Below are 25,164 nucleotides of genomic sequence, written 5' to 3'. Positions count from 1 at the left end.
ATGTTTTATGTATTGCAATATATATTTTTACTATTTACACAAAAAACGTTTAAAGAATTTTTTTCTAGACTATAGTTCGTGAATTTGAAAAAAGTACTTGTCACGATATTTTGTTATGTGTAGTAAATTAAATGAAAAAATTTTAGAAGATAATGAAAAATAAGTAGTTTAGAAGAGGAGCGAGATAATTTCAAACAGAAATTTCTCGTTAGTTTCCAGGAGATGCATATGAAAATTCTTATGATTACCCCCTTGTTCATTTCTTGAGGAGATGTAAAAGTGCATTCATGAGATACTCCAGCGATCGCGCACTTGTTGCTCCCTTCTTCTCGGCATTTGCTTGGCATTTTTATGATTTCTCAGCTCTGTTCGAGAAATTTTGAGGCAATTGACCATATTTTGCTTTTCTTTTGTGCGAAAAATGCCATATCTCAGCAGTTGCGGGGCAAACAATGTCGACGACGGAGAAACGCTGCAATTTGATGCAACTTCTGCGGAGCTGAGGTCACAGTTTGGCTGCCTTTTAAGGCTCTCCGATCAGGTGTGTGCCATTCGCGCGCGCGGACCAACAAGCCATTATTTGTATAAAAATTCTCCTTCGCCAGATTTAATTGTCGATGCAATAACAATAAAGAACGATGGCTTTGGCGGCGACTTCGCGGTGGATCCAATTTGGCGGGCATTCGCTGAATTCCATCACCCTCAACTCTCGGCCATTCACTGTTGCAATTTTGCGCTCACGACACGGCCGAAATTCCGCGATATCGCAGGCGATCTTGCGGGAGACAAAGGCCCATTTTATGCCCTCACCGCAATTACCCAGCATTTTTCTCCGGCATTTCACCGAGAGTGCAATTTTCGGCATGAGAGATCCTCCTCTGCTGCGCCCGCGATCGCGATCCTCCTGCGCTCTGTGATTAATGGAAAAGGCATGAGATAAATGCGTGAGTCATATCGGCCACGAGATGATTGCCTCGCTCACAACATTTCGCGGTATAATCGACAGAAGCCCTTTTACTCTGCAGATGCTCATGAGAATAAATGCGAAATTGACTCCTCGGGCCCCAAGATCAAAATTGAAGCCTCTCGACTCCTATGAATGCAGAAATTCGTCCCAGCGAACGAGGAACAAAGTAAGGGCGTTCAATGGCATCTGTTGAAGATTGCTATTGTCATGCTTCAATTGTAATACACTTTAGTGTAAGTCACTTACCAGACTCACAAACACAAAAGCATTCAAAATAAAGACTCTTTTGCTGACTTTTTAGCAAATTAGGATGACAAATGAAGTTCAGAAACGATTCGAAACTCCACCAAAATATCTTTATTTTTCTTTAATATCCATATGACGTGATTTAGGCTCAATTTTTTTTCTTAATCAAGTCTTTTCTACAAGTGCAACACAACATTGAAGCAAAAGAATTATTTTGCTTTGTCTAATATAATTTTTCAAGAAGAAAATCATCAAAAAATCTGCTGGCGAAGTGCAAGATCTTGACCTCATTTTTCTGTTCTCTCAATCACAGCTCTCGTGAACTCGTGGTTTATCTCACCTCTTCTTAGACGATCTGAATTTCTCTCCCATTAGCGAAATTAAGTGAAAATCGCCTCTTGAGAAGTCCACACTGCGCCGCACTTCCTTAAGACAGCAATTTAACACACAAAGCTCCCAAAAATTGCAAATTACCCTTTTCTCTGATTACCGCAGAAAAAAACCGCCTCGTGTGCACAAGCGAGAGTGTGAGAAAGAAAAGGCGAGTGTGTATTCTCAATATCATTTCATTTATTAGTCATAACATTCAACATAATTTGCATTTCCCTCGATACAATTTGTCCAACATCAATTACACTTTTATTGTATTATTACCATGAATAAAAATAATGCTCTTGCGCCTTTTTTTTCGGAGATAAAAAAGGTGTATTTTTTTCTTCACTACTTCTTTTAATATAAAATTGTATCCATGTTACTTACTTAGACAATGGGGATGCTGTGATACTGATTTGCCTCTCTGTCAATGCATTTTGGGTCGCGCGCGCGGGGATTAATTGAGAAATAATGTGGGTAAAATGTTGATATTACCTTCTGTGAAAAAGACGGGGTTAAAGAGACAGACTATGCATCCATTAATTTTGGTTAATTACAAGTTAGATGATTAGAAGTGTGCGCTGTCCGGCGGGCGTGGCGAGGCGCGCCTTAGAGAAGGACGCACTTCCGCTTGGACTTGACCTGGAGGACTGGACAGAGGACGGCGCGGATGGCCTCGTCGAAGACGGTCTTGAGGCCCTTCTGGGTGAGGGCGGAGCACTCCAAGTACTTCACCGAGCCGATCTCCTTCGCCATGGCCAGGCCCTGCGGATAAGTGATGGGCGCCAGCTTCTTGTCGCGCAGCTTCTCCACCGTCTGGCGGTCGTCGCGAAGGTCCAGCTTCGTGCCCACGAGGATGATGGGAGTGCTGGGGCAGTGGTGACGCACCTCCGGGAACCACTTGGCGCGCACGTTCTCGAACGAGGCCGGGTTCACGAGGCTGAAGCAGATGAGGAAGACGTCCGTCTGTGGGTAGGACAGCGGCCGGAGGCGGTCGTAGTCCTCTTGTCCGGCTGTGTCCCACAGGCCCAGATTGATGGGCTTCCCGTCCACCATCACGTTGGCGGAGTAGTTGTCGAACACGGTGGGGATGTACTCGCCCGGGAAGGCGTTCGTGGTGTAGCTGATGAGGAGGCAGGTCTTACCCACGGCTCCGTCGCCCACGACCACACACTTGATAGCCTGCATCTCTGTCCTGTACCCTGACTGTCCCTCGCACGCACGCAATCACTTCACTGTCTCGCTGTGGGATTCCGCCCTCTCAGTGCTCAGAAAACGCGCCCCAAAGATGATTTGTCTGCCTGAAAAACTAACCTCTCGCCCTGACAGCTCGGATTTTCACTCAACAACTCCCTGACAGCTCGATTGGCCCGAAGTCCACACGAACCGCCACCCGAGCGTCATCAGCGACCCAAATCTCCCGTAAAATCTCCCAGCAATTAACGACAAAACACCCCCAAGACCCCCCGAGCCCCCATTCGACCACATCTTATCTGATAACGTCCCGATAAGGGCGCTAATCGAAGGCTGATTCATGGCGGGAGTGCTCGAAAAACTTCGGGCCGCGGGAGATTCTTTGTCATGGCGAGCCAGGGAAGGCGAACCGACACAGCGCGGGCCGGTCTCGGCGGATGTGGGAGATGCTGATTGAATTGCATGAATTGCTCAAGAGGGGAAATTCAAGTGCAGCCGCAAGATCAAGATGAATTGGAATTACTTTGGCTTTCACGTGGCAAATGGTTTTCATTCTATCGTTCTGCCCATTCTGCACAGCAACTGAAAGGCGAGCAATTTGTTCTGCAGTGTTGGAAAACAACAGATGATTTTTTACTCGCGATTGCAACAGAACAGAAATTCACGCAGAATAAAAAAGTACCAAAATAAATATGAAAATATTTATTTATGTTTTCACGAACTGCTCGCAATTTCATATATGTGTAAAATGCGTAAAATGATAAAGAGATGAAGAATCACGAGAAACACCTCTAATTAATTAAATGCTGTAACTGGAGTATTTCTTACAGAAAATTGTGATGAATATTTTTTGTTAGCGATTTCTTCACAAGCCATGAGCCTCAATTAAAATTAAGATATCAAATATTTGCTTAGAAGAGAAACTTTGACTTCCAACCCTCGAGAAGCGCGCATATCTCGCAATCACAATTTAAACTGAAAGGCGCACAAAGAGACCTCTCGATCACGATCACTCTCGCCGCGCCATCAATCTTGGATTAGTTCCTCCCACAGGCCGATCGGGAGACGGCCCGGCGTCCCTCCCACGACTTCTTGCCAGGAGATCCGGCGTGATTTATGCCCCCGGACTCCGGCCAGAAGGCCCGTTCCCGGCCGCGTGGAGAGCCAAGTGAGACGGAATTAAGTAAAGTTGATTTATTGGAAATTAGTTGCGGCCAATTGGCGATGGTGGGCTGAAGAAAGGTGAGAAGTTCCGAGAAGAACCACAAGAAGTGTCTTCGTGAATTGCTCAGTGGTTGTTTTCTGGTCGCATTCTTGTCTCACCTCCCTGAGCATGTTGTGCCTTTTTACTGCCCTCGACTTCTCGGTAAATTGCTGCAATTCCTCAATGGATAGTTTTTCTGTGGTGAAAATTCTATTAGACTTACTTGGAAGTTAGTTGGTCAGGTGAATCAGGGAGTGATTCAGGGCCTTCTCGCATTTTCCTTCGATCAATCATTCTGAGTCACTCGTTCTGCGATGAAATTTCGCCTTATTTCCAGCATTGTCATAGCCGCAGTTCGTGTGATTGCAGGCGAAGTGTCTTGTCCTTAAACTTCGCGGCGTGCCTCGCGATTCGCGGCCTCTTATCTCACAGCAAATTACACATCTTTAATTTTGCTGCTAATGCGAGGGACAGCGAAGCTGTGCGTGTCAAGATTTCTTTTTAATGAAGGCCCCAGCATAGATCGCTGGCGATCGATTCGGGCCGCGTAATTGAATCAAGCCCTGAGTCCCGGGCATTCCCATGGTCTCGGCGAGAGCTGAGGGCGGGCCAGAGACGTTATATTGAAATAAAAGTGCGCGTAAAGACGGTACATTTCGTCCGAGTCATGTCGTGACTGGTGCCGGATCGAGAACAGATTGAAGCGAGTGCCTTGAATGCGTCGTGACCAGTTTTTGGACTCCTCTCAAGATGTGTTTTGTAATGCCACAATGCTCTGCAAACATAAACCTTCATGAGGCATGCCTTTTTGCTCCTCTCTCGCCATCTCCCAGCTTCGCTGCACCGCGAGAAGTGCGCTCAAATTCGATCCCTCGGCGGACATCATCTTCACGCACTAGCACAGCCCCAAAATTGCCAATATTCACATGATCACAGCTCATTTGCATGCTCCTCGCTCTCATCTCATGAGCTCTTAATTAAGATTAATGGGTTAATGCATTCGGCCGCACCCGCCATCGAATCCAATCAATTTGAAGATGGGTCTTCTTTAGGGCAGGAGCAGCATTCTTTTTTGTCTCTCCGCGTTCTAAGAAGACCCAAGACCTCTTAAAGATTAAGATATTTTATATATTTAAGGATAAGTCTATCTACTCAGCTAATGCAAAATCCACACAGAATTTAGTTATGCTAATCAATCAAGTTGTGGTAAGAATTTATTGTAAACAGTGTTTGAAATATCTCATCAATTCACTCTTAATGAACTTTTTTAACTCAATACACTTCATGTTTTTTAGTTCAATAAATGCATACATGTTAATGAAAGAAGTACAAAATATAATAGACCTTTTTGAAGAATTGTCTCAAATTTTAAGAATTCTCTGACACAAAATTAAGTCAGGAATAAATTAAAAGTTTGTGACTTTGCTGGGCTTGAAACGAGTGACTAGTACTGACTCTTCATCTTCATCTTGCAAAATCAGATTCTCCAGTTTTATGGGATTGAACAAATGCCAGTAATCTTTTACTAAGTCCTTTCCAACGTCTGTTCGGCATCCCAGGTTGTTCACAATGCATGCTGGTTGTAAACCTCTCGTCGTATTAAAGTTATCTATTATTAGATGAATACGATTACTTCCAGCCCATTTACGAATCAAATTGACACATTCGCACTGAAGAGGGTTGTTCTGGATGTACAGGATATACAAATTGTTCAGGGTCTGTAAGAAAGAGTATGCACGTTCATTACTTCATATCTTACAATAAACGTTAAGAAAACTCACGCTATTACTCTCAATGAGTGCTCCTGTTGTTTCTTGCCATCCTGGTATTCGGAAAAATGGCATATTATTGCCGTCAATGTGCAGAGAATGCAAACTGTTGGCATCGAAGATATTTGCAGGGAGTTGAAAGATCAAATTGTTCGAAAGATAGAGAATTTTCAGCTTCTCCATTCGATCAAAAGCTCCTTCAGCAACAATTCGAATATCATTGTAGCTTAAAAACAAATCTGTCACATTGGTTAATCGGAAAAAGTCATTCTTGCCGATTTTTCTGATCTTATTGTAGACAAGATTCACTGATGTCAATTTGAAATCACGCTGAGCATTGAATATGTTAGCAGTGGTTAAATAGTTATGAAAAAGATCCAATTGGAGTATATTTTTAAGAGAATTTGCCAGGAAAAACGGCTCAATCAAGTGAAAACTGCAAATCTTGCAGAAGAACAATTCAACGTTGTTCAGATGACGTCGACTTTCCAGGTAAAGCAACTTGTTTGAGTCAAGAGTCAATCGAATTGGAAGGGTGGTTGGAAGAAGTACTTTATCCATAGTTTTGATGCTATTGCGACTCAGATCCAACGACAGAGACACATTCAATTTTTGTAGATCAACAGAGTGAATAAAATTGTTATTGAGATACAGAGTTTTCAGACTAATCAAGCTCAAAAACATCTCAGATGAAATCATAGTCAGTTGATTGTCTTTGATACTAATGGCTTTGAGTCTCGGTAACAAGATGCGCGATCCTTCGAATGATTTGATCCTATTTCCGTCCAGGGACAAATACTCGAGTGTTTCACTTTCTAAATCGATCTCAGAAATATGATTGTTGTCCGCGTTTACAGAGTAAATTTCAGGAAAACCGTCTGATGTGATGATCACTGACTTTAATTTGTTGTGCGACACTTCCAAATTTTCCAGTTCAGGTAATACAACATCACTGCTTTCCATCCTCGTAATGTAGTTCCAACTCAAATCCAAAGTGTTAATTTTCATCTCGTCAGAAGTTCGAAAGCTCTTCAAATCGATGAATGTTAAGTGATTCAAGCGAAGATCAACTTTTCTTAAGAAATTCATTCCACTAAAGCATTCGCGATCAATTAATAGAACACGAGCGTGATTGAAAACCACTGATTTCACAGATGTAAATTTCTCAAACATAGCTGAATCACACACAAACATATCCAAGGCTTTATTTGTCGCAGAATCTTCTCCTATTACACGAATGTGTTCTTGCACTTCAGGATTTGAGGATTTTAGAAGTTCATCGAAGGATGAATAAGAATTAAATTCGGCCGTATATTGTCCCTTCAGTGGCACAATAAAGAGGAAAACACCACAGAACACACTGAATAACATTCTACAAAAGGTCATGATGAAGTGCAGTCAATGCGAACAACAAGCATATGCAACTGAATAACGACTGAAGCAAAATTATCTCGCGTATCAATTAAGTAAGATTTCATCGAGGATTTTACAAATACATTGTACAAATTTCTAAGTAGTGGAGAAATGCAATGGTTTATTTGCAATACCACAATTGAGCTTAAACTCTCCCAATTCTTTACAAAGAGTCCAAATTGAGAAAGTAAGCAAATAAATTCCTAATACAAGGTATCAAGTATTAATTTTCCATCATTAAACAGATGCCAGTTGTCTTTAACGTAGTTCAGTCCAACATCAGCTCTGCATCCTTCGTTGTTCACAATGCAGGCAGGCTTCAAGCCCGACCTCACCAATGAGTTGTCTATCGTCAGCTCAATATTATTCTTTGCAGTCCATTTTCTAATCAAATCCACGCATTGGCATTGAAGAGGATTGTTGTTTATTTGAAGCTTTTTCAGTTTATTCACACTCTGTAAACATGAAAGTTATAGAATACTGTGATAACACGAAAATATTGATAAAAGAACTCACGCTCTCGCGGAAAAAGATTTTTTCAGTGTTTTCTTGCCACCCAGGAATTGGAAAGTACGGCATAATGTTGCCATTGAGATTCAATTCCCTTAAATTAATTGGTTCAAAGAGATTTGCAGGCAGCTGAAATATCATATTATTTGCTAGCTCAAGAATGCTCAGCTTTGTTGTTTCATCGAAAGCTCCTTCCTCGATTGTATTGATGTCATTGCTTCTCAAATCCAACATTTCCATATAGGTTAATCGTGAAAAATCACCACTTCCAATACGACTGATTTTATTATCTTGTAAGTATACTTCTGAGAGATCTTCGAAGTCTCTCTCTGCCATAAAAATAAATGCAGTAGTAAGGTAGTTATAGTTTAACTTTATTTTTTCTAAATTTGGAAAAGCATTTGCTAAGAAGAATGGTAACATATAGTGAATATTACAATGCGTACAACGAAACATATTGATATCAAATGGCCTTGGATTATCTGAATTCCGCGCATAGCCCAACATCCAAAAGTTGTTAAAACTTAAGTCTAGCATATCAATTTTTGAGAGAGACTTTATATCATACAATGATACAATTCCAGTCCCGGCTAGCTCTAAGTATTCCATCGTATTAAAGTGCATAAAGTGAACACTCTGCACAGGATTTCTAGACAAAATAGCTTGTTTCAAGCTCCGCATACTCGCAAACATATCCGGTGTCACTCTGCTCAGTTGATTATTCATAAGATCAACGTATTGCAAGTCTGGTAGAAAAAGGCCTTGCAATGTCTTTAACCTATTGCCAGTTAAATTCAACGCTGTCAGGGTTTGACTTTCAATCATGAGGGAGGAAATGTGATTGTATGCCAAATTGAGGTGCGTTATTGCTGGCATATTTTGTGATGTGAAATGCACTGTCGTTAGTCTATTACGAACTGCACTTAATGTTTTCAGTCCAGGCAAAACGACACTACCAAACTCGATATTTGTTATATAATTAAAACCTAGGTTCACATAAGTGATTGACATATCATAAGAGGTTCGAAACACACTCATTCGAATATTCGTTAGCGAAGTTCCGAAAAGCACAACATTTTTTAAGTTGTCCAATCCTTCGAAACAATCTTTACCGATGCTGAGCAGTTTTACATGCATCAATCCTAATGTTTCCACTGATGTAAATTTCTCCAAAAAGTTTTCACAATCAAATCCCTGATGAAGAGTATGATTTGAAGTTCCAGGTAATTCTCTTCCATAGGTTCCAATCACAAGAATATCTCTCAAGCTTCCGGGATTTGGAGACTTCAACAAATCTTCAATTGATTCGAATTCTTCTCCCTTTGATGGCACGATAAACACGACAAAACTGCACAATAATACATAATTAGCGAACAACATTTTAGAATACAATTTAAATGTGCTTCCATCGAGTGTTTCAAGCAGAATGCCAATTGCAAAGTGATCAGGCTGAACTTAACCTCTGAAACAAAAAATCCGGTACATAGATAAGATCTTGTTGCTATTTTCCTGTACAATTATCAGTATAAACACATAAAAACTTATGCTGCAAATACAGTGAAAAATAATTGTGGTATTCGCGAAAGTGCGCATAGACCATAATCGCTGTGAGCTAATCAAATTTGTGGTTTCTTATATTTTGGGACATAGATAATCTTCAATCAAATCCGGTAGTACATTGAAGATGATTAACGCGCTAAAAAACTATGCAACATTGTAAAAAAATAATTGCTAACTAATGTTTCGAGATATGAAACTGTTGATAATGAGCTTGATCTCTTCATGTGCATCTTATCAATGAACTTGGGAAATTTGTATTGCTGTATTTCGAAAACAGACGTAAAATGCAGTAAGATTGAAGAAAAACGTCTCATATTGTTTATTCATATTCTTCTTCCAGAAAAATGTCCACGACTTTCTTATCATTAAAATAGTGCCAATAGTCTTTGACGAACTCCTTTCCCACATCTGTTCTACATCCTCGATCATTCACAATGCACGATGGTTTTATTCCCATTCTAGTACTCATTTCCTCTATGAAAAGGTAAATTTTACTATCTTTAGTCCATTTGCGAATCAAATCCAGACATTGGCACTGAAGAGGGTTGTTTGTGAAAGACAGAATTATCAGCTTATTCAGAGGCTGTGAAAGAAAAGCAAGTAATAATAGATATAGTGCAAACTATACGGTGATACTTACACTGTTGCTGCTGAGAATCTGTCCAGTTTCTTCTTGCCATCCAGGAATCCGGAAGAATGGCATGTTGTTGTGATCGAGGGATAAAAACTTTAACCTTGTGGATTCAAAGGCATTTCTGGGCAGTTGAAATATCAGATTATTTGACAAATTTAATTCTGATAGATTCGTCATTCGATTGAAAGCTCCTTCAGATACCGTGCTAATGTCATTGTACATCAAATTCAAATAAACCACTTTAGTAAGTCGTATGAAGTCATTTGCGCCGATTTTCCTTATCTTATTGTACATCAAATTTATTTTCCGTAGTTCCAAATCTTCAGAAGCATCGAAGATGTTTGTTGTAGTTATAAAATTGTTCGTAAGTCTTAAGTCCTGAATATTCTTAAAGATGTCTGCTATGAAGAATGAATCGATGATGCGAATATTACAGAATATACAGGAGAAATACTCAGCATTGCGCATTGTTCCTCTACTTTCCAAGTACAGTATTTTGTTGAAATCAAGTGTCAGGTGAATCCTATTGGATTCCGGTAATTTGACATCACTCAGCGTTCTTATGCTGGAGCTAATTAGATTCACCTTTTCGAGATCTTTCAAATCTCTCAAGTCGATGGAGTCCATGAGGTTCCGAGCGAGGCCGATTTCCATCAGTTTTGGACTCGATACAAACATATCTGCTGTCACTGTGATCAGTTGATTGTCCTTAAGGCTGATAGATGTTAATTCCGGAGTGTCCAAACTCGATCCCTCGAATGATATAATCCTGTTTCCATCGAAGTTTAAACGCATCAGTGTCTCACTTTCAATATTGAACTGAAAGATGTGATTGTTCTGCATATCGAGAGCCAATATTTCTGGTAAATTTTTTGTAGTAAATCTCACTGTCCTTATTCGGTTGCTAGACAAGTCAAAATTCACCAGATCAGGCAATGTGTAGTCGCTAAACTCGATCTGTGTTAAGAAATTTTTTCCCAAAAACAACGTATGAACTTTCATCTCGTCAGATGTCCGAAAAGTCTTAATATCAATTGCTGTTAAGTGATTTCGCCGAAGGTCTATTCTCATTAGAGCATTCATTCCGGAGAAACAATCCGTGCTGAGACTAAGTATATGAGTATTGGCAAAATTTATGTATTTTGCTGCTGTAAATTTTTGAAACATCGGCTCTTCACACAGAAAAACTTTGCCAATTTGATGGTGATCGTACTCTTCTAATGACTCTTCACTTGAAGTCTCTGGCTTTGGCTTCCCCGTCACTCGAACCACTTCTTGTTGTTCTGGATTTGAAGAATTCAGCATTTCATCAAATGTACTATAAACATTCTCTTTATAATATGATTCCTTCGATGACACAGTGAAGGAAAAATACGTGAACAACACTACAAAACTACAGAACAACATCTTAGATGTGTTGCCTTCCGATGTCTTTCACAGAATGGCGATCATTACGAAAGCTATCAGTTTTCTTAGTAGAAACATTTGCATGTCGAAAAAATATTGATAACACTCTCAGTTGATACGCAGTGATTATTTAATACAATATGCAACTTATCAGAGCAATTTCACAATTGCATTCAGCTTATAAGTATTCCTTATTATAGTAAAGGTCTATAGTTTGCATATAGTTAAACAAATACCAGTAGTTCTTAATGAAGTCTATTCCAACGTCTGTTCTGCACATTCGATTATACGCTATGCAAGCGGGATTGACACCTTTTCTCACGTTATCATCATCTATCTTGAGAAAAATATCTGAATTTCCGGCCCATTTGCGAATCAAGTCGACGCATTGACACTGAAGAGGGTTGTTCGCGATGTACAGAACTTTCAAGTTGCACAAAGACTACAAAATATGAGTCAGTATAGCATCTGAAAGAAGTGCAAAAATTACTTACGCTGTTATTGCTGAGGATTTCTCCTGTGTCTTCTTGCCATCCAGGAATCCGTAAGAACGGCAAATTGTTATTTTGCACATAAAGAATGATCAAGTTTGGTGTAGCTTCGAAGAGTCTTTCGGGCAGTTTGAAAATTAGATTATTTGATATGGCGAACATTTCAAGTTTTTCCATTCCGTCCAAAGATCCTTCAGCAATAGAATTAATGTCATTGTAGCTCAAATCTAAGGTTCTCACATTGGTGAGGCGTGAGAAGTCATCCTTGTTAATTTTCCTAATATAATTGTGCATTAAATGCACCACTTTGAGATCCAAGTCTTCCTTCGCATTGAATATGTTTGCAGTGGTCAAATGATTGTGAGAAAGCCTTAAATACTTGATATTCCTAAAAGTATTGGCAATATAGAATGGTTCCATAGAATGAATATTGCACACTTTGCATGTGAAATACTCAACGTTATCCACTGACTTATTACTATCTAAACAGAAAGTTATAGTATAATCAAGGTTCAAGTGAATATCTGAGGATGTTGGAAGACTGATATTATCCATTGATGTTATTTCTGAGTTAATTAACTCTATTCTTTGAATATTGGTTAACTCTCTTAAATTAAAAGACTGCAAAGGATTTCTATTGAGCCAAATAGACATCAATTTGGGACTACTTAAGAACCAGTCAGGTGTTATGGTAATTAGGCGATTATCCCTCAAATCTATTTCTATCAGTTCCGGTGCATCTAAACTCGATCCTTCGAGTGATTTAATCCGATTCTTAGACAAATCTATATGTTTCAGCATTTGACTTTCAATATTGAATTGAAAAATGTGATTTCCCCACAAACGCAATTGCTTAATTACTGGTAAATTTAGTGAAGAAAACGTCACACTTTTGAGTCGATTCTCAGATAAGTCAAAATTTTCCAATTCGGGCAATGTTATGTTACATAAATCAATCTCGGTTAGATAATTTCCTCTCAAATACAGTGTATTTATTTTCATCTCCTCAGAACTTCTAAAAGTTCTCAAATTAACATTTGTTAATAGGTTCCAGTTTAGATTAATCTCATTTAGAGCGTTCATTCCTGAGAAACAATCACTAGAGAGACTGAATATGCGAGTATTTTCAAAGTTGGCAGTCAACACTGATGAGAATTTTTTAAATATCGGCCCATCACACTTGAAAACCGAATCTTGCAATCCTGACACAAGGATAACTTCTTGCACCTCAGAATCAGTAGAATTCAGCAATTCGTCAAATGTGCCGTAGAGACGCTCTGTTGCTGAGTAATGTATTTCTTTTGATTGCACAATAAAGAAGAAATGCGTAAATAACACTGCAAAACAACTGAACGACATCTTAAGATGTGCTGCGACTCCGAATGTCTGTCACACAATGAAGATCACTCTACAAAATCTGCAATATGCAATGGGAATTCCTATCGCGGACAAACAAGCAAGGGTCAATTGATAATTAATTTACGTGATAAGCGATTAAAAATTATACAGAGCTGGATTTACATAAGATGGAAATTCTTTGCAATATTCTTCTTGCAAAGCAAAGCCTTTTAAGTACAACTTTACGTCTGCTTGAAGAGTGACAATATATCAGCAAGTGAAATTAGAGATAAGGTTGCGATGTGAAAAATCTTAGTACAGAAAATCATGAAGTACAATGTAAGAAAAGAGAGTGTTCTTCCAATTCTCGTTGCTGCATTTTGCCTCAAAAGTAGGTATTTTCATCGAATCAATGATTTGAGAGTTTTAAAATATTATGTAATTATTTATCATCTCCTCTATTCAAAGTCAAAGTGACTGCTTTTAAATCCCACCGGCGTCTTCACCCCTTGTCAAAGTCCCATCCCGACTATCTGAAGGCAAACATCGATGCCACCGATTATTTATTCTTCCTCCACAGTCGGCTCGATAGAAGCTGATGTGCGCCTCTGAAATTCCCCAGATTACAGTATTGACTTGCGTGTGTCGCCGTCATAGTTGAATCCATCGGGCGCGATAGGCAAATCTCTGGGCCCAGGAATGCCTACCTGTTGCTTCACGTGACGGTCCCACGCAGAGGCAGCACAAGCAGACACACACACAGAGATGAGCGTCCACACGACAATTACGAGTGAAGGACTGCACTTTTTCCCATCGCCTCCATTAGCGCTCGTGCCTCTGTAGCGTGCGCACCGAACGGAAGCGTACGATCAGTCGTGCTCAGAAGCACACGAACCGCTCTCGTGGTAACATTCAACGCCCAGCCACTGGCACAGTGCCGTCAGTCGAGCCAGAGACCTCGGTGGAGACGGATCGTCGGTGATCTCAGTGATCTCAAGTGGTTTTTGGGAGTGAGCGTACGCGGTGAAGTGATATTCCAAGATTTCTGGGAATCGCAACAAAGTGACTGACCAAGTGAGCGTGACAATGGTGACAGGAATAGGGAGCGTGTCGGGGGCCCAGGGAGCCCAAGGAGGTGTGATAAGTGGTGTGGCGATCCCATCGGTTCATCCGGCGGAGCCGCCAAAGCGGCCCAGTGACAACCGACGGGTGAGTCAAGAAATCAGTATGACTAAAATCTTAATATTTCAACAAGTGCGCTTGCAACAAACACCCAATGACGACAGTGCGCTAATAGACTTTAATTGCCACTCCACGTGCCTGCGATTATTTTTGCATGCCAGACACAATAGCCTCATATACTTTTCATTGACGTCTGATGTTCGCGGGGAGCAAAAAATCGCGCATAAATTGTGAACAATCTCCAGTGATAGCGAAAACGTGACGGGATATGGGCGGGGGAGTGAATCTAAAATTGCGGCTCGTGACACCCTCTCACGTCCTCATACGTGCTCCCACACACAGAAATAGCCCACAAGATCGCGATCACGCACTGTGGGAAAAAATACCACGCGAATGGCTGTGAGTCAGGGGCCAGGAAGACCCACACGCGACAGCGCGCCCACCGCTGATTTTCTCTGCTCTTGGATCATTTTCAAATCCGCAATCGAGTGATCGAGCATGACTGCGAGATGTAATTTGGGATAGCGCGACGTCTGATTTATTTTCGGAGAGCATTTAGGCGAGAGAGAAGTGATCATCTTTAATTGAGCTCATGAAGACAGCGTAATTTATTGTCGGGTGTCTTTATTAAATATCTGGGATTGTCTGGTGGTTTGAGATAATAAACAAGGAGGTTTAGTTGACAAAGTGAAGGAGAAAAAAAAACCATGCACGGGTTTGCTTTGCCACAGCGTCTGTCGATCATTTCGGATTATGAACTGTTGGCACGGCATTTGCAATGATAATTCGTCTGGGCAAAAGTGGAAGCACGTGCCCAGCGATCACAAGTCCGATCAGTTTAGTCAGCCCGGAGTGGGCAATTGCGTCACCTGTCGATGGAAACTATAAGGCAATTACGCGGGATTGCGCACGGCGGGGTTTTTACCAGGCCCTGATAATAGCCCACTTGATATCAATCAGGCGCGACTTGAGAATTTTTTACCTTTTGAGGTATTTTTTGATAACACCCCGAGAAGTGATTAAGCATTCCTCCTCACGTGAACCTTTACTCGGGAAGACGCCAGGAGAGCTTGAAATTTTGGAGTTCAGTCGAAAAATCAGTGGATTGTGGCCCACGCCACAGCTTCACTGTGTACAATAATGAAGCCGTACAAATTAAAATAATCGCAAGCGTATCGATGTGGATCGAGGGGTATCGATATGAACTCTGCCCATTTATAATGAGACCCGTGACGTGAGGATGTCGAGGTGAAACTAATGGTCAACCAACCAAAAAAAGAAGAGAGGCTCTGAAGTGCGTTGATTATTTTGCAGCAGTGCTGCTCCCTTTTATCGCTTATTTGGCACCGGAAATTCAGATTCATGGCACTGTGACTGAGAGCCACCCTTTTTTCCTCATTTGCAGAGCAATAAACCCATCATGGAGAAGAGGCGGCGGGCGAGGATCAACAATTGCTTGAATGAGCTCAAGACACTGATTCTGGATGCCACCAAGAAAGACGTAAGTCGCAATTTTTCAAACACACTAATGAGTGCTCTTCTGAATATGCACAGAGCATAAGATCGTGCGATCATGACAATTTCTAGAATTCCAATGAAGTCATTCATAACGACGATTGCAACGCAGTGATTGCTGATAAGATATTCACAATATTTATTTAACGATTAATATGTTTAAAGATTACTTGTACTGTTATAATTTATATCAGTACTGGAAGAGCACTTCACCTTAATTTTTTTTCAAATGTTTATTGCTAAATTTAGAAGTCCCTATTGCGCGTTAAATTACAAATGATCAATACATTTAATGTATTGGTCTCTGTATGTCGAAAATACTGTTATATGATGTTAACAGTAGCTTTTTTCTTCAGCCCGCGAGGCATTCTAAGCTGGAGAAAGCGGATATTTTGGAGAAGACTGTTAAGCACTTGCAAGAACTGCAGAGACAGCAGATGATCCTTTCGCAAGCCACAGATCCTAGCGTCCTTAACAAATTCAAGGCAGGATTCACTGAGTGTGCCAATGAGGTTCGTCGCTTTCCTGATATTGATGTAGGTGTGAAAAGACGGCTACTGCAGCATCTCAGTCTCTGCATCAATGGCGCCAAGACAGAAACTGAAACACCCGCAATTGCCCAGAATACCACAGTTCAGGTGCATATCTTACCCTCACCGCCTAGCAGTCCTGAACAAGAAGCACCGCAGCATCATGTTACTATGACCTCGAATGGATATTTCCTGGTTAATGGGTCAGGGAGTGGAATTCAATTGATTCCTACAAAACTCGCGAATGGGAACATCGCCTTCATGTTGCCGCAAACCATGCCATCGAATCCCGTGCCTATGCTGATCCCCATCCCAACTAGGACAGCCTCAACGTCTTCAGCGGCGTCCAATACCTCCTCTAATGGCGTGTCGAGGGACAGTATGACTTCACCCACCTACTATCAGCCCCTCTCGCCCGCCAACAGCTACGAGCCCGACCTCAAGGCGCCCTCACCGGGTCCCGCGAGGTCACCAGACGCCAGCCCGGCGCCCCTAGCCCTCGTGATGCGCAAGAGCTGCGACAGCCCGCCTGAAGACGAGAAGCTCTGGCGGCCCTGGTGAGTGTGGGAGATTGGCGTCTATATTGAGTCGGTGAGCGGCTATAAATTACCCGCGATCACGCGGCAGGCCGATCGAAAATATCAACTGGGTTCAATGAGATCGTCGTCTCACCTCGCTCAGCTATTTGCAGACACTGCATGTCCCCCGCAATTCGCGGGCGGAGATCAGCCAGAGCATGGGAGAAGTCACCAAGGAGACGCTGTATCGCACACAAGTGAGAAAACACACTGAACATATTCAAATTTTAATCAAAACTTAGTACTGTTATATTTTATATCGCTACTGAAGAAGCACCTAACTACAGATTTTGTATTAGTGTTTGACAAATTTATAATTCCTCTTTTGATTGTAAATCACAATATGATTGATAACTGTGGAATTTTATCACGCATCAATCTGTAAAACTGTTATACCGCGCAAATTAGCAATTTTCTCACCCTTTCCCAATGCAAGAGAGGCAGAAAAGTCAAGATTATCATCGGTAAGACCATCCACGAGTCAGAACATCAAGTTTTTTTTATGAGAATCTCAAACCTGGTGATCGAGTGATTGTTATTCAATAGCCCCAGAGTGAGAATCACGCGCGTGTTTCTTGTGCATACTTAATGAATAAACAATTTCCGTATGTGCAAACGTGAGGCAAAAATTTATTCACCTCCCCAAATGAATAATGCTTATGGACGATGGCGCGTCTTTGTTGTCGCTGACTGCCAAAATGCACACGCGCGATGTGTTGAGGAAAAAAGAGCGCAAAATGAGACCTTCTGAGAGTGCTGAAAAGACGCGCAGAATGAGACACACAATTGCAAGCCATGCGCGATTTAGCATTGTTGGTGTGTTCGGTGTTGACCAGAGGATCGCATCGCCACAAATATAGTCACTCAATATCACGTGTATCGAGCGCGCGATCATTAACGCGCCTCTTGCCAAGGCGGGGGGAATTAAAAATAGACGGCACGAGGCGACCACGAATCATTAGATCATTCAAAATAAATTAACACACGCTCAATCCATTATTTCTCACTGTCACAAAAGCCAAGAAGGATGGATTCCTCGTGGCGCATGGGAACGCTTTTTGCCCACAATCGACTTCTTTCGCCTTTCAAAAGACTCCCCTGCACTCGTGCTTTGTCATGTGGCATGAGATAAAAAGGCCGCAGGTTCACATGATCGCGCAGACAGAGGTGATCTTTATACGTTTCTTTTTGGCCTGAAAGAGTGCTTTTGTCGATGATTTTTTTTCTGACAAATGATCTCACACGCGGCATTCAAAATCGATCATGTGTGATCGTGCAGAGAGAATTTGGGCAACACAATGCGTGACAAATTGCAGATAATTTGCCTGGAGGTGGGAAACTTTGACTGTTGTTTATCCCAAAATCACGATGCGTAGAGACAAAGTTTGACTGTTATAATTTAGAACAGTAGCAGAGTTAACTTTGAGAATCTGCCATAGTTTATCTCTGAAAATAATCACACATTTGCAATGTGGTTTTCGCGCGCAATTGGTGTGAAGATCAGTCAAGGATGCGCCCGAAATGGACGCGATCCCACCCACGTCTGTCCCTGCCCGTCGTCATGCCAGTGTAGCCGCAGGGAAATTTCTGCCAGCGAGAATTGCTGGTCGCGAGGTGGCACTTAAGTGGCTGTGATTGCAATAAAATGCGAATCACCGCATGAAAATCGTCACGACGGCGGTGAGGAGTTAAACTTATGGACATTTATATGGTGTGACAATGTGAAATATTGGGCATGAGAGTCCAAAGCTGCGTGTGCGACTTTGAAATGTTAATCTTGGCCTTTTCTGCCTTCGCTCTTCTTATGGTTCTTTCACTGCAAGTCTTGATGCGATACGTGAGAATTTTCTCAATTGACAACATAACATATATTTTTTTTATATCTCAACCCTCAAAAAGAGATGTAAAGCACACGATTTTAACTTCTGAGAAGGCAAAAGCTGTGAATAAAGATAAAAATACATACATTTTAGGTATAAGATAACCATTATTATAATGATAATCCCAATATTTGTAAGGTTCACCTTATTTTGACTACACATTATGTAGAGAGTAACTTTATTAATTAAATATTTTTTACTTTTTACTGTTTATCACCCTAAACAAACATACTTGCGATAAGGTAACTTCTAAGAAATTTCTTTACTTTAAGTCTTATATAAATAATCTTGTAAGTGATTGATTTTATCTGATAAGCACATATTGAGTAACAAGATGAATTTACTCTGTAAATACTTAACATCTCTAAGGTTCAACAGAGCATAACAATTGCGAATGTTTGAAAGTGAAAATTGCCCTCCCAACTGTAAAAACGACTTAATCACAAGAGTCTTCCAATAGAACAATCATCGCAGATGAGAAAAGAAGAAAATAGAGCAAAATAGAGCCACAAACACTTTGCAAAAATGTGTGCGCATGAAAATATGTGGAATAAAATACAGAGATTATCTGGTGGAAAAATATCAAGTGTTTAATTTTGCCATCCAAACTCGCGTGGTTTAATCTTTTGGTGTGTTTGTGCCAAAAACTTTCCACACTGAGCATTCGAGATGTTGCGCCAAAGCGGAATATTGTAATCAATTTCACGGCGGCATTCATAGAGGAGGCGCTAATCAACTTCACACCAAAGGTGGGTATTTAAAATATATGTCCAAAATGCTACTGATCAGCCCCTAGAATTCTCAAGCCAACAATACAAATTGGCCGTCTGACGCCAGCGAAACCAGCAAAGCGAGCATTCATGTTGTTAGTGATTAGATAATTATACGCGGCAGTGTATCTCGTCGGCATGACGTCAATTGCACTATTGGCTCAGCGGTGAGCGAGTTGAGTGCAAAAACACTGGGAACGCAGAAAAAAAGTGTATCAGCAAAGCCGGAGGCTCTCGAAGTAGACAAGAAACGACACTATCAGGCCGCGATTCCCATGGCAAATCTTTTCACCTGTCGATGGAAAATTCACGAATTAAAATAACAACCGCATTACAGCTAATTCAATTTTGCGGCCGGAATATCTGTGCAAATTGCCCTAATTTGTCGTCAAAACACTTCCAAAGACGCGAGGCATCAGAACTCAATGGGTGAGTTGGGCAAAAAGCAGTGGACAGTAAATAAGACAAACACCATTAATAGCCAAAATAGCAGAGTCGGTGGAATTTTTTGAGTCATTTGACAAATTGGTAGTCAATTAGAGATGACAGAGGCTCTTCTTGTGATGTTTCAGGTGCTTTTTTGCGCACCTAAGATGCAAGAAGAGCAGAATTGACGTCACTGATTGCTCAAAGTCTTTTTTAGTCCCACTGACAAGCTTTAAGGATTTTCATTGACTTACCGCGATAATTTCCCTTCCTTTTGTACAAAGTGTCTCAATTGTATTTAATAATATTTTTTTTACTATATAATCAACAAAATTCCTGAAATATATGTGGCGTATTTACACCAAAAGGATAACAAGAAAGCAACGCTAAATATGACAATTTCTTTTTATTAAAAGTGTTCCGTTGCCAAAGTGACAAATATATTTAGACATAAAGAGTGAGAATCAGTGCAATCAAGACTATTTCTTTGAGTATGATTTTAACAAATTTTCATGTGTAAGTTTGATTTTTATTCTCAAGTGAACGTGTAGAGAATTGCGCAGTACGAAATGGACATTTTGATCACCTGAAATAGCATAAGTAAGTTCACATCGTACATATCAGCTGCTCTCAATCCAAAAGGCTTATTAGTCGCATACATCATAAGAAGGAGAAGCTTCTGATCGCCGGCCTCCAATTCATACCACTTTGTTAAATACAAATCAATTGCAAACTTTTCGGTTTTCGCGAAAATAAACTCGCCGAAAATGCAAAGGGTGGCCAATTGAAAGAAGATGACACCAGCGATGTAGTAAAAGAAAATCTGATGAGTCGCTCCAATGATGAAAAAGATAAGCATAACAAGCCAAACATCACATGCAAATTGTGCTGTGAGACCATAATAGTAAGCTCGCGTGAATATGCCGAATTTTTGCGTGATTTCGCAGTGAAATTTGTAAATTGATCTTATAAAGTGAGGGTGTCTCTCAAGAAATTGAGAGTCGTCGAGACATTTTATCATGTCTCTCAGGATGTTCATGGCCTCGACGAAGTAGAATCCAATAGAGATTACAATGTAGTCCGTGAGACTGACTTCGAGGACAGGTATTGTGGTTAGAATAAGTTGGTTAATGTTGAATATGAGGAGAAATTCTTTAGCAGTTGCCACCAAACCAGGAATAACGAGAAGTGGTTGATCAGAAAGCATAAAATGTGTCAAGCAGAAAGCTTCAGCTCCAAAGTACATCGGCAAAAGGAATCTGCAATTTAGGACAGCATTCAATTCTCAAATAGATTGTCAGACTTGGAAAAGTGACCTTTTCAGGATTTTTGTGATGAAGAAGCCTGTCTTGAGGTGTTTTTTCACTGCTTTTGCGACGATATCAATGTCTTGAACACGATGAAGTTGTCCAATCCAAAGTAGAAGCTCATTCAGTTCCTCACCAGCGAAAAGTGTACACACAGTTTTTGTCAGTATGTGGGAAATTCCTGTACCGAGCATCATGCTCATGACCATTTGCATAAGAGTTGCATTAGGATTTAGAACACCATTGAAAGTGCAAATTACAGTAAAGATGCCAATAATTGGCAGAAGAACTTTTCCCGAGCCATTCAGTGACTCTCTTTTAAATACAGATCCTGTCATGATTTTAAGACCTCGTCTAATTGTAGCTTCAAAGCTCAAATATTCTGAATAGCACTCAATATAGTCCTCCATGATGTCTTAACTACACTGTGGTACAATTTCGTGTCTTGTTGACTTTATATTGGTTTGGACATTGACATAATTGAGTAATATCCATAGTTAAATCTTATTATCCTATAAATGATCCCATAAAATATTGATTTCTTTGATTGGATAATAGCTTTATTGAACTATTTCCAAGAAGTTTCAATACCAGAAGAAGCGTCGCGAAATAAGTGTGACACATGCAATCTACACCAATATTACATTATATATTTATATGTAAATTGACTGAAACCTTGGTTTAGGGCTGGCAGAATGCACAGCTCTATTTGTGGTTGCGCAAGAAAATGAATGTCGGAACATTCAATATGCAAAGGGAAGTTTAAAACGTGAAAAGGGCAATACAAAAATGTGAAGAGATTTTTGTGTCGTGACATTTACCATTAATCAATATACAAGGAAGGAAACAATAAGAGATATCAACAATCAGTTTCCTTTATAATTTGAATTTAACTGCAAATCGAGTCTGTCACGTATAAAGTAGGACGAAAATCTTTGCTCCCATAAGCTATAGCATTGTTCGTCGCTGTCCCTATTAAAATATTAATAGTTCACTTACTTAGAAGGGTTTGTGGACAATTGAGAAGCAGTTTAAGATCAACACTTGGTCAGGATGGAAGCACACAAGGAAACCCTGACGAAAAGTTTTCAGTACTTTCATTTCGCTTTCTCATGCTTGTTCTGTGAGTTTCTGCCCAGAATCAATAAGAAATACTTGTGGAGATATGCAAATCTGATCAGACTGTGCGTTCATCCACTGCTTCTGGGCAACTGTGGCTGGTGGTTAATTCAGGAGTTACTGAAAGCGGAAATGGCTGCAAAACAAGTGGAGATGACTTACTTAGTGATGTTTTTGGGGGCAGTTTATCAGAGTTTCTGGAAGTATTCTACAATTCTGTCGAGTAATGATGAACTGAATAAAATCAAACAGTTCATGAGAGAGATGCAGACCTCAATGAAAGAGAACGATATGATATCCAACATCAGGAAGCGACATTTGCCGAAAACATTAAAAACCACTATGAAGTTTGTCAGGTAATTATTAAACCACATTTCGTCTGTCTTCAATCGAATCCTTTAAAACTGTCCCAGATCTCTAAATTTCACACTTACTAGTTAGAAAGTAGAGCGGATAATAAACTCCATTCTTTGGCTTTCAGGATCCACGTGACAACGCCTGTGCTTGGTTCAATCTTTACATGCTTCACGAACTACTACATAACCAAAACTATTCTTATGTATTCTACACCCTTTCTAAATCATTGGCTGGACATTTCCATTCAATTTATAACGTTGACCTCGTTGAACATTGTGGTTGTGGCCTCAGATTGCGTCCTGATCATCATAGTGGGCTTTCTTGTGGGTGAATTGAAGACCATCAGCGATTTGGCGTCCAAAATAACAGAAGAAGAGATGATTTTGAAGGATATTTATAAGATGCACATAAGAATTCATGAGATTTTAGACGTCTTCAGGAAAGTTTTCTGTCAACTCAGTCTCCAAATGATCTGCTCAAATTTTATGATGCTTTGCTCATATTTCTACATGATGAGATACTTATCCATTTCCATAGCCACGGTCGTCGGAATGCTTGCCATCACCTTTCAATTGATCATTGTCTGCTTCATTGGCCAAGTGCTGCTGAGCAGTACTGAAGAAGTGGCAGATGCGCTCTTGCAGACCCCATGGGATGAATTGAGTCTGCAGGAACAGAAGACTTTTCTCCTCATCCTACAAATGGCGCAGAGGCCTAAAGGAATCGACGCGGGAGGAGTGACAGTCATATCTGCAAACACTCTTGTTCAAGTCACGAAGACCTCAATGTCTTTTGTGGCTTTCATATATACAGTCATCAATTAGGAACTAAAAAGAACTTTTGGTACAATATTTATCAATTTAGGTACTACACTGAGCAACACGAAAGAATAATGCCTGAAACTCTCATATTTTTGATTAACACATAATATATATGTACGACAGACTAACAACACATATTCTAATTATTTGATAAATCAGTTTGACGTTGCTTTGTTCTTAATTGAAACTTGCTTGAGATCTTCGCGCATTTCTCTCATGAATTTTCTGAAAATGTAATTTGCACTGACGAAATCGTTTAGCTGTCCTAGGCAATAAATACAGCAAAACTTAGCACAAATCAAGATGTGTTGTCAATGGGTACAAAGGAGAGTCCGCTTCTGTCCCCTTTCTTCTGCTCGCACTTGAGTGAAGACATTCTTCACAGCCATATGTCAATATTTATAAATCGATCGATATCGTTGTCTGTGTCTACCAATTCCTTTCTTTCAGCATTGTAGAGCTTTCCTGTATCTTAAATGAATGTATCTATTTTATGACATAATTACGCAAATATTGTGGTAAATTCTTGTAATTCGAAGGCGAAATTCCTGGGTGTGTCTGATGGCAAACGGTTCTTGTGGTTTTGCTGTGGAAAATTTCCTTGGACGGTCAATAGACAATTTTCACCAAATTATTCATTTGGCACATCACTTTTATTATCGCCTCGCCCGTCTAATTATCGTCGAATCTCTGTCGTCCAGTTCGTGGCCGCCGTGGTGCTAAGTGGGCATTTGAAGAGAGATGATTGTGTGACTCCTTTTGCATGCGGGAAGGCCATAAAATTATGATGAATCCACTGCGTCACACTTCAGCGTGCTAATTAACCCATCACACTCAGGCGCAAGACATCAATTCTCCCATTCAACACTTGGCCACTGGACAGAAGTTTGCATTAAAAATGATATTCTAATTCAACTGAAGATAATCGTGATTGGGACATTTTCCCCACAGCGCGACAATGCGCGATGTTTTACTATTTTATTATCGAACTTTTTATCGCATTAATGGTGGTGTGGCGGCTTTAATTTTATTTTTATAGCCGCCAACGAGGCGTTGAGAGACTCTCTGTCACACCAAATATTTACCCATGTCGCATTGGAAGGATGTAATTGCTTTTTTGAGGAGCAAATACAGGCAGCAGAGAGCGTGATGAGTGCCATTTCGCGAGTCAGTGGCTTATCTCTTAATTTTAAGAGGCATTTGCATGTGAGTGTCGACTCATGATCTCGCGGCTCATGCCAAAAAGAGGGAAATTGATTTGTGGCCAGGCATGAATTGTTAGATTCCACGGCGACACCCAGATAATCTCTAAGGCCGACAACGCGATGGGGGAAGCAGGAGGGTGTCCACTTGAGGAAGAACGATTACCGCGTGAATGCGCAAGAGATTTAGAGAGACTATTTTGGGGACATGAGTAAATTTCCAGTGAGTGGCGAAGACACCATACCAAAAGGGGTAAAAAGCTCGCTTTATCGGCTTTTTCATTAAACAAGCGCTATAATTTTGCCTATGTTCCACCAGATAAAAGGTAAACAGTGAACAGAAAAATGGGAGAGGGGATCACGTGCTGCGCA

The 25,164-nt window shown here is 40.6% G+C and overlaps 7 protein-coding genes across 8 annotated transcripts; 2 read left to right on the top strand and 5 right to left on the bottom strand.

Annotated features, from left to right (window-relative positions):
- Window positions 1-1,763: 1,763 nt before the first annotated feature.
- On the bottom strand, window positions 1,764-3,165 carry LOC132260243 (ras-related protein Rac1). The gene is made up of 2 exons (XM_059758240.1): window positions 2,143-3,165; window positions 1,764-2,083 (listed from the first exon to the last, which is right to left on the bottom strand). Exon 1 carries the CDS (start codon window positions 2,771-2,773, stop codon window positions 2,195-2,197), a length of 579 nt encoding a protein of 192 aa, XP_059614223.1. The 5' UTR covers window positions 2,774-3,165; the 3' UTR covers window positions 1,764-2,083; window positions 2,143-2,194.
- An 826-nt stretch (window positions 3,166-3,991) lies between these two features.
- Window positions 3,992-7,183, bottom strand: LOC132259534 (leucine-rich repeat and death domain-containing protein 1-like). The gene is made up of 2 exons (XM_059757200.1): window positions 5,765-7,183; window positions 3,992-5,701 (listed from the first exon to the last, which is right to left on the bottom strand). The coding sequence occupies exons 1-2, from the start codon at window positions 7,136-7,138 to the stop codon at window positions 5,390-5,392; spliced, it is 1,686 nt and encodes a 561-aa protein (XP_059613183.1). The 5' UTR covers window positions 7,139-7,183; the 3' UTR covers window positions 3,992-5,389.
- Window positions 7,184-7,368: 185 nt separating this feature from the next.
- Window positions 7,369-9,510, bottom strand: LOC132259168 (leucine-rich repeats and immunoglobulin-like domains protein 2). The gene is made up of 2 exons (XM_059756720.1): window positions 7,682-9,510; window positions 7,369-7,620 (listed from the first exon to the last, which is right to left on the bottom strand). The coding sequence occupies exons 1-2, from the start codon at window positions 9,053-9,055 to the stop codon at window positions 7,369-7,371; spliced, it is 1,626 nt and encodes a 541-aa protein (XP_059612703.1). The 5' UTR covers window positions 9,056-9,510.
- A 20-nt stretch (window positions 9,511-9,530) lies between these two features.
- LOC132260179 (protein artichoke-like) lies at window positions 9,531-11,276 on the bottom strand. Its single transcript, XM_059758142.1, has 2 exons — window positions 9,876-11,276; window positions 9,531-9,818 (listed from the first exon to the last, which is right to left on the bottom strand). The coding sequence occupies exons 1-2, from the start codon at window positions 11,274-11,276 to the stop codon at window positions 9,555-9,557; spliced, it is 1,665 nt and encodes a 554-aa protein (XP_059614125.1). The 3' UTR covers window positions 9,531-9,554.
- Window positions 11,277-11,452: 176 nt separating this feature from the next.
- Window positions 11,453-12,978, bottom strand: LOC132260180 (toll-like receptor 7). Its single transcript, XM_059758143.1, has 2 exons — window positions 11,771-12,978; window positions 11,453-11,718 (listed from the first exon to the last, which is right to left on the bottom strand). Exons 1-2 carry the CDS (start codon window positions 12,848-12,850, stop codon window positions 11,455-11,457), a joined length of 1,344 nt encoding a protein of 447 aa, XP_059614126.1. The 5' UTR covers window positions 12,851-12,978; the 3' UTR covers window positions 11,453-11,454.
- A 1,018-nt stretch (window positions 12,979-13,996) lies between these two features.
- LOC132259949 (protein hairy) lies at window positions 13,997-19,372 on the top strand. 2 transcript variants are annotated; one of them, XM_059757793.1, is made up of 3 exons: window positions 13,997-14,314; window positions 15,693-15,788; window positions 16,159-19,372. In XM_059757793.1, exons 1-3 carry the CDS (start codon window positions 14,192-14,194, stop codon window positions 16,891-16,893), a joined length of 954 nt encoding a protein of 317 aa, XP_059613776.1. In that variant the 5' UTR covers window positions 13,997-14,191; the 3' UTR covers window positions 16,894-19,372. The 2 variants fall into 2 exon arrangements, with proteins under 2 accessions (XP_059613776.1, XP_059613777.1); XM_059757794.1 differs by lacking the exon at window positions 13,997-14,314 and having other exon boundaries at window positions 15,715-15,788; window positions 16,143-19,372.
- A 3,102-nt stretch (window positions 19,373-22,474) lies between these two features.
- Window positions 22,475-23,870, top strand: LOC132259954 (uncharacterized). Its single transcript, XM_059757804.1, has 2 exons — window positions 22,475-22,768; window positions 22,894-23,870. Exons 1-2 carry the CDS (start codon window positions 22,545-22,547, stop codon window positions 23,591-23,593), a joined length of 924 nt encoding a protein of 307 aa, XP_059613787.1. The 5' UTR covers window positions 22,475-22,544; the 3' UTR covers window positions 23,594-23,870.
- Window positions 23,871-25,164: the final 1,294 nt, after the last annotated feature.

This window comes from Phlebotomus argentipes, unplaced genomic scaffold (assembly GCF_947086385.1).
Source record: "Phlebotomus argentipes unplaced genomic scaffold, Phlebotomus argentipes genome assembly scaffold_18, whole genome shotgun sequence".
NCBI lineage: Eukaryota > Metazoa > Arthropoda > Insecta > Diptera > Psychodidae > Phlebotomus > Phlebotomus argentipes.
This window is presented reverse-complemented; position numbering and strand designations above follow the sequence as displayed.

Coding starts and splice junctions, on each gene's coding strand:
- LOC132260243 (XM_059758240.1), bottom strand. CDS start 2,773: ATGCAGGCTATCAAGTGTGTGGTCGTGGGCGACGGAGCCGTGGGTAAG.
- LOC132259954 (XM_059757804.1), top strand. CDS start 22,545: ATGGCTGCAAAACAAGTGGAGATGACTTACTTAGTGATGTTTTTGGGG. Junction 22,769..22,893: donor ACCACTATGAAGTTTGTCAG/GTAATTATTAAA, acceptor TTTGGCTTTCAG/GATCCACGTGACAACGCCTG.
- LOC132260180 (XM_059758143.1), bottom strand. CDS start 12,850: ATGAACGCTCTAAATGAGATTAATCTAAACTGGAACCTATTAACAAAT. Junction 11,719..11,770: donor AAATCCTCAGCAATAACAGC/GTAAGTAATTTT, acceptor CATATTTTGTAG/TCTTTGTGCAACTTGAAAGT.
- LOC132259949 (XM_059757793.1), top strand. CDS start 14,192: ATGGTGACAGGAATAGGGAGCGTGTCGGGGGCCCAGGGAGCCCAAGGA. Junction 14,315..15,692: donor GGCCCAGTGACAACCGACGG/GTGAGTCAAGAA, acceptor CCTCATTTGCAG/AGCAATAAACCCATCATGGA. Junction 15,789..16,158: donor TGGATGCCACCAAGAAAGAC/GTAAGTCGCAAT, acceptor TTTTTTCTTCAG/CCCGCGAGGCATTCTAAGCT.
- LOC132259534 (XM_059757200.1), bottom strand. CDS start 7,138: ATGACCTTTTGTAGAATGTTATTCAGTGTGTTCTGTGGTGTTTTCCTC. Junction 5,702..5,764: donor CACTCATTGAGAGTAATAGC/GTGAGTTTTCTT, acceptor TCTTTCTTACAG/ACCCTGAACAATTTGTATAT.
- LOC132260179 (XM_059758142.1), bottom strand. CDS start 11,276: ATGTTGTTCTGTAGTTTTGTAGTGTTGTTCACGTATTTTTCCTTCACT. Junction 9,819..9,875: donor AGATTCTCAGCAGCAACAGT/GTAAGTATCACC, acceptor TTTCTTTCACAG/CCTCTGAATAAGCTGATAAT.
- LOC132259168 (XM_059756720.1), bottom strand. CDS start 9,055: ATGTTGTTCGCTAATTATGTATTATTGTGCAGTTTTGTCGTGTTTATC. Junction 7,621..7,681: donor AAATCTTTTTCCGCGAGAGC/GTGAGTTCTTTT, acceptor TCATGTTTACAG/AGTGTGAATAAACTGAAAAA.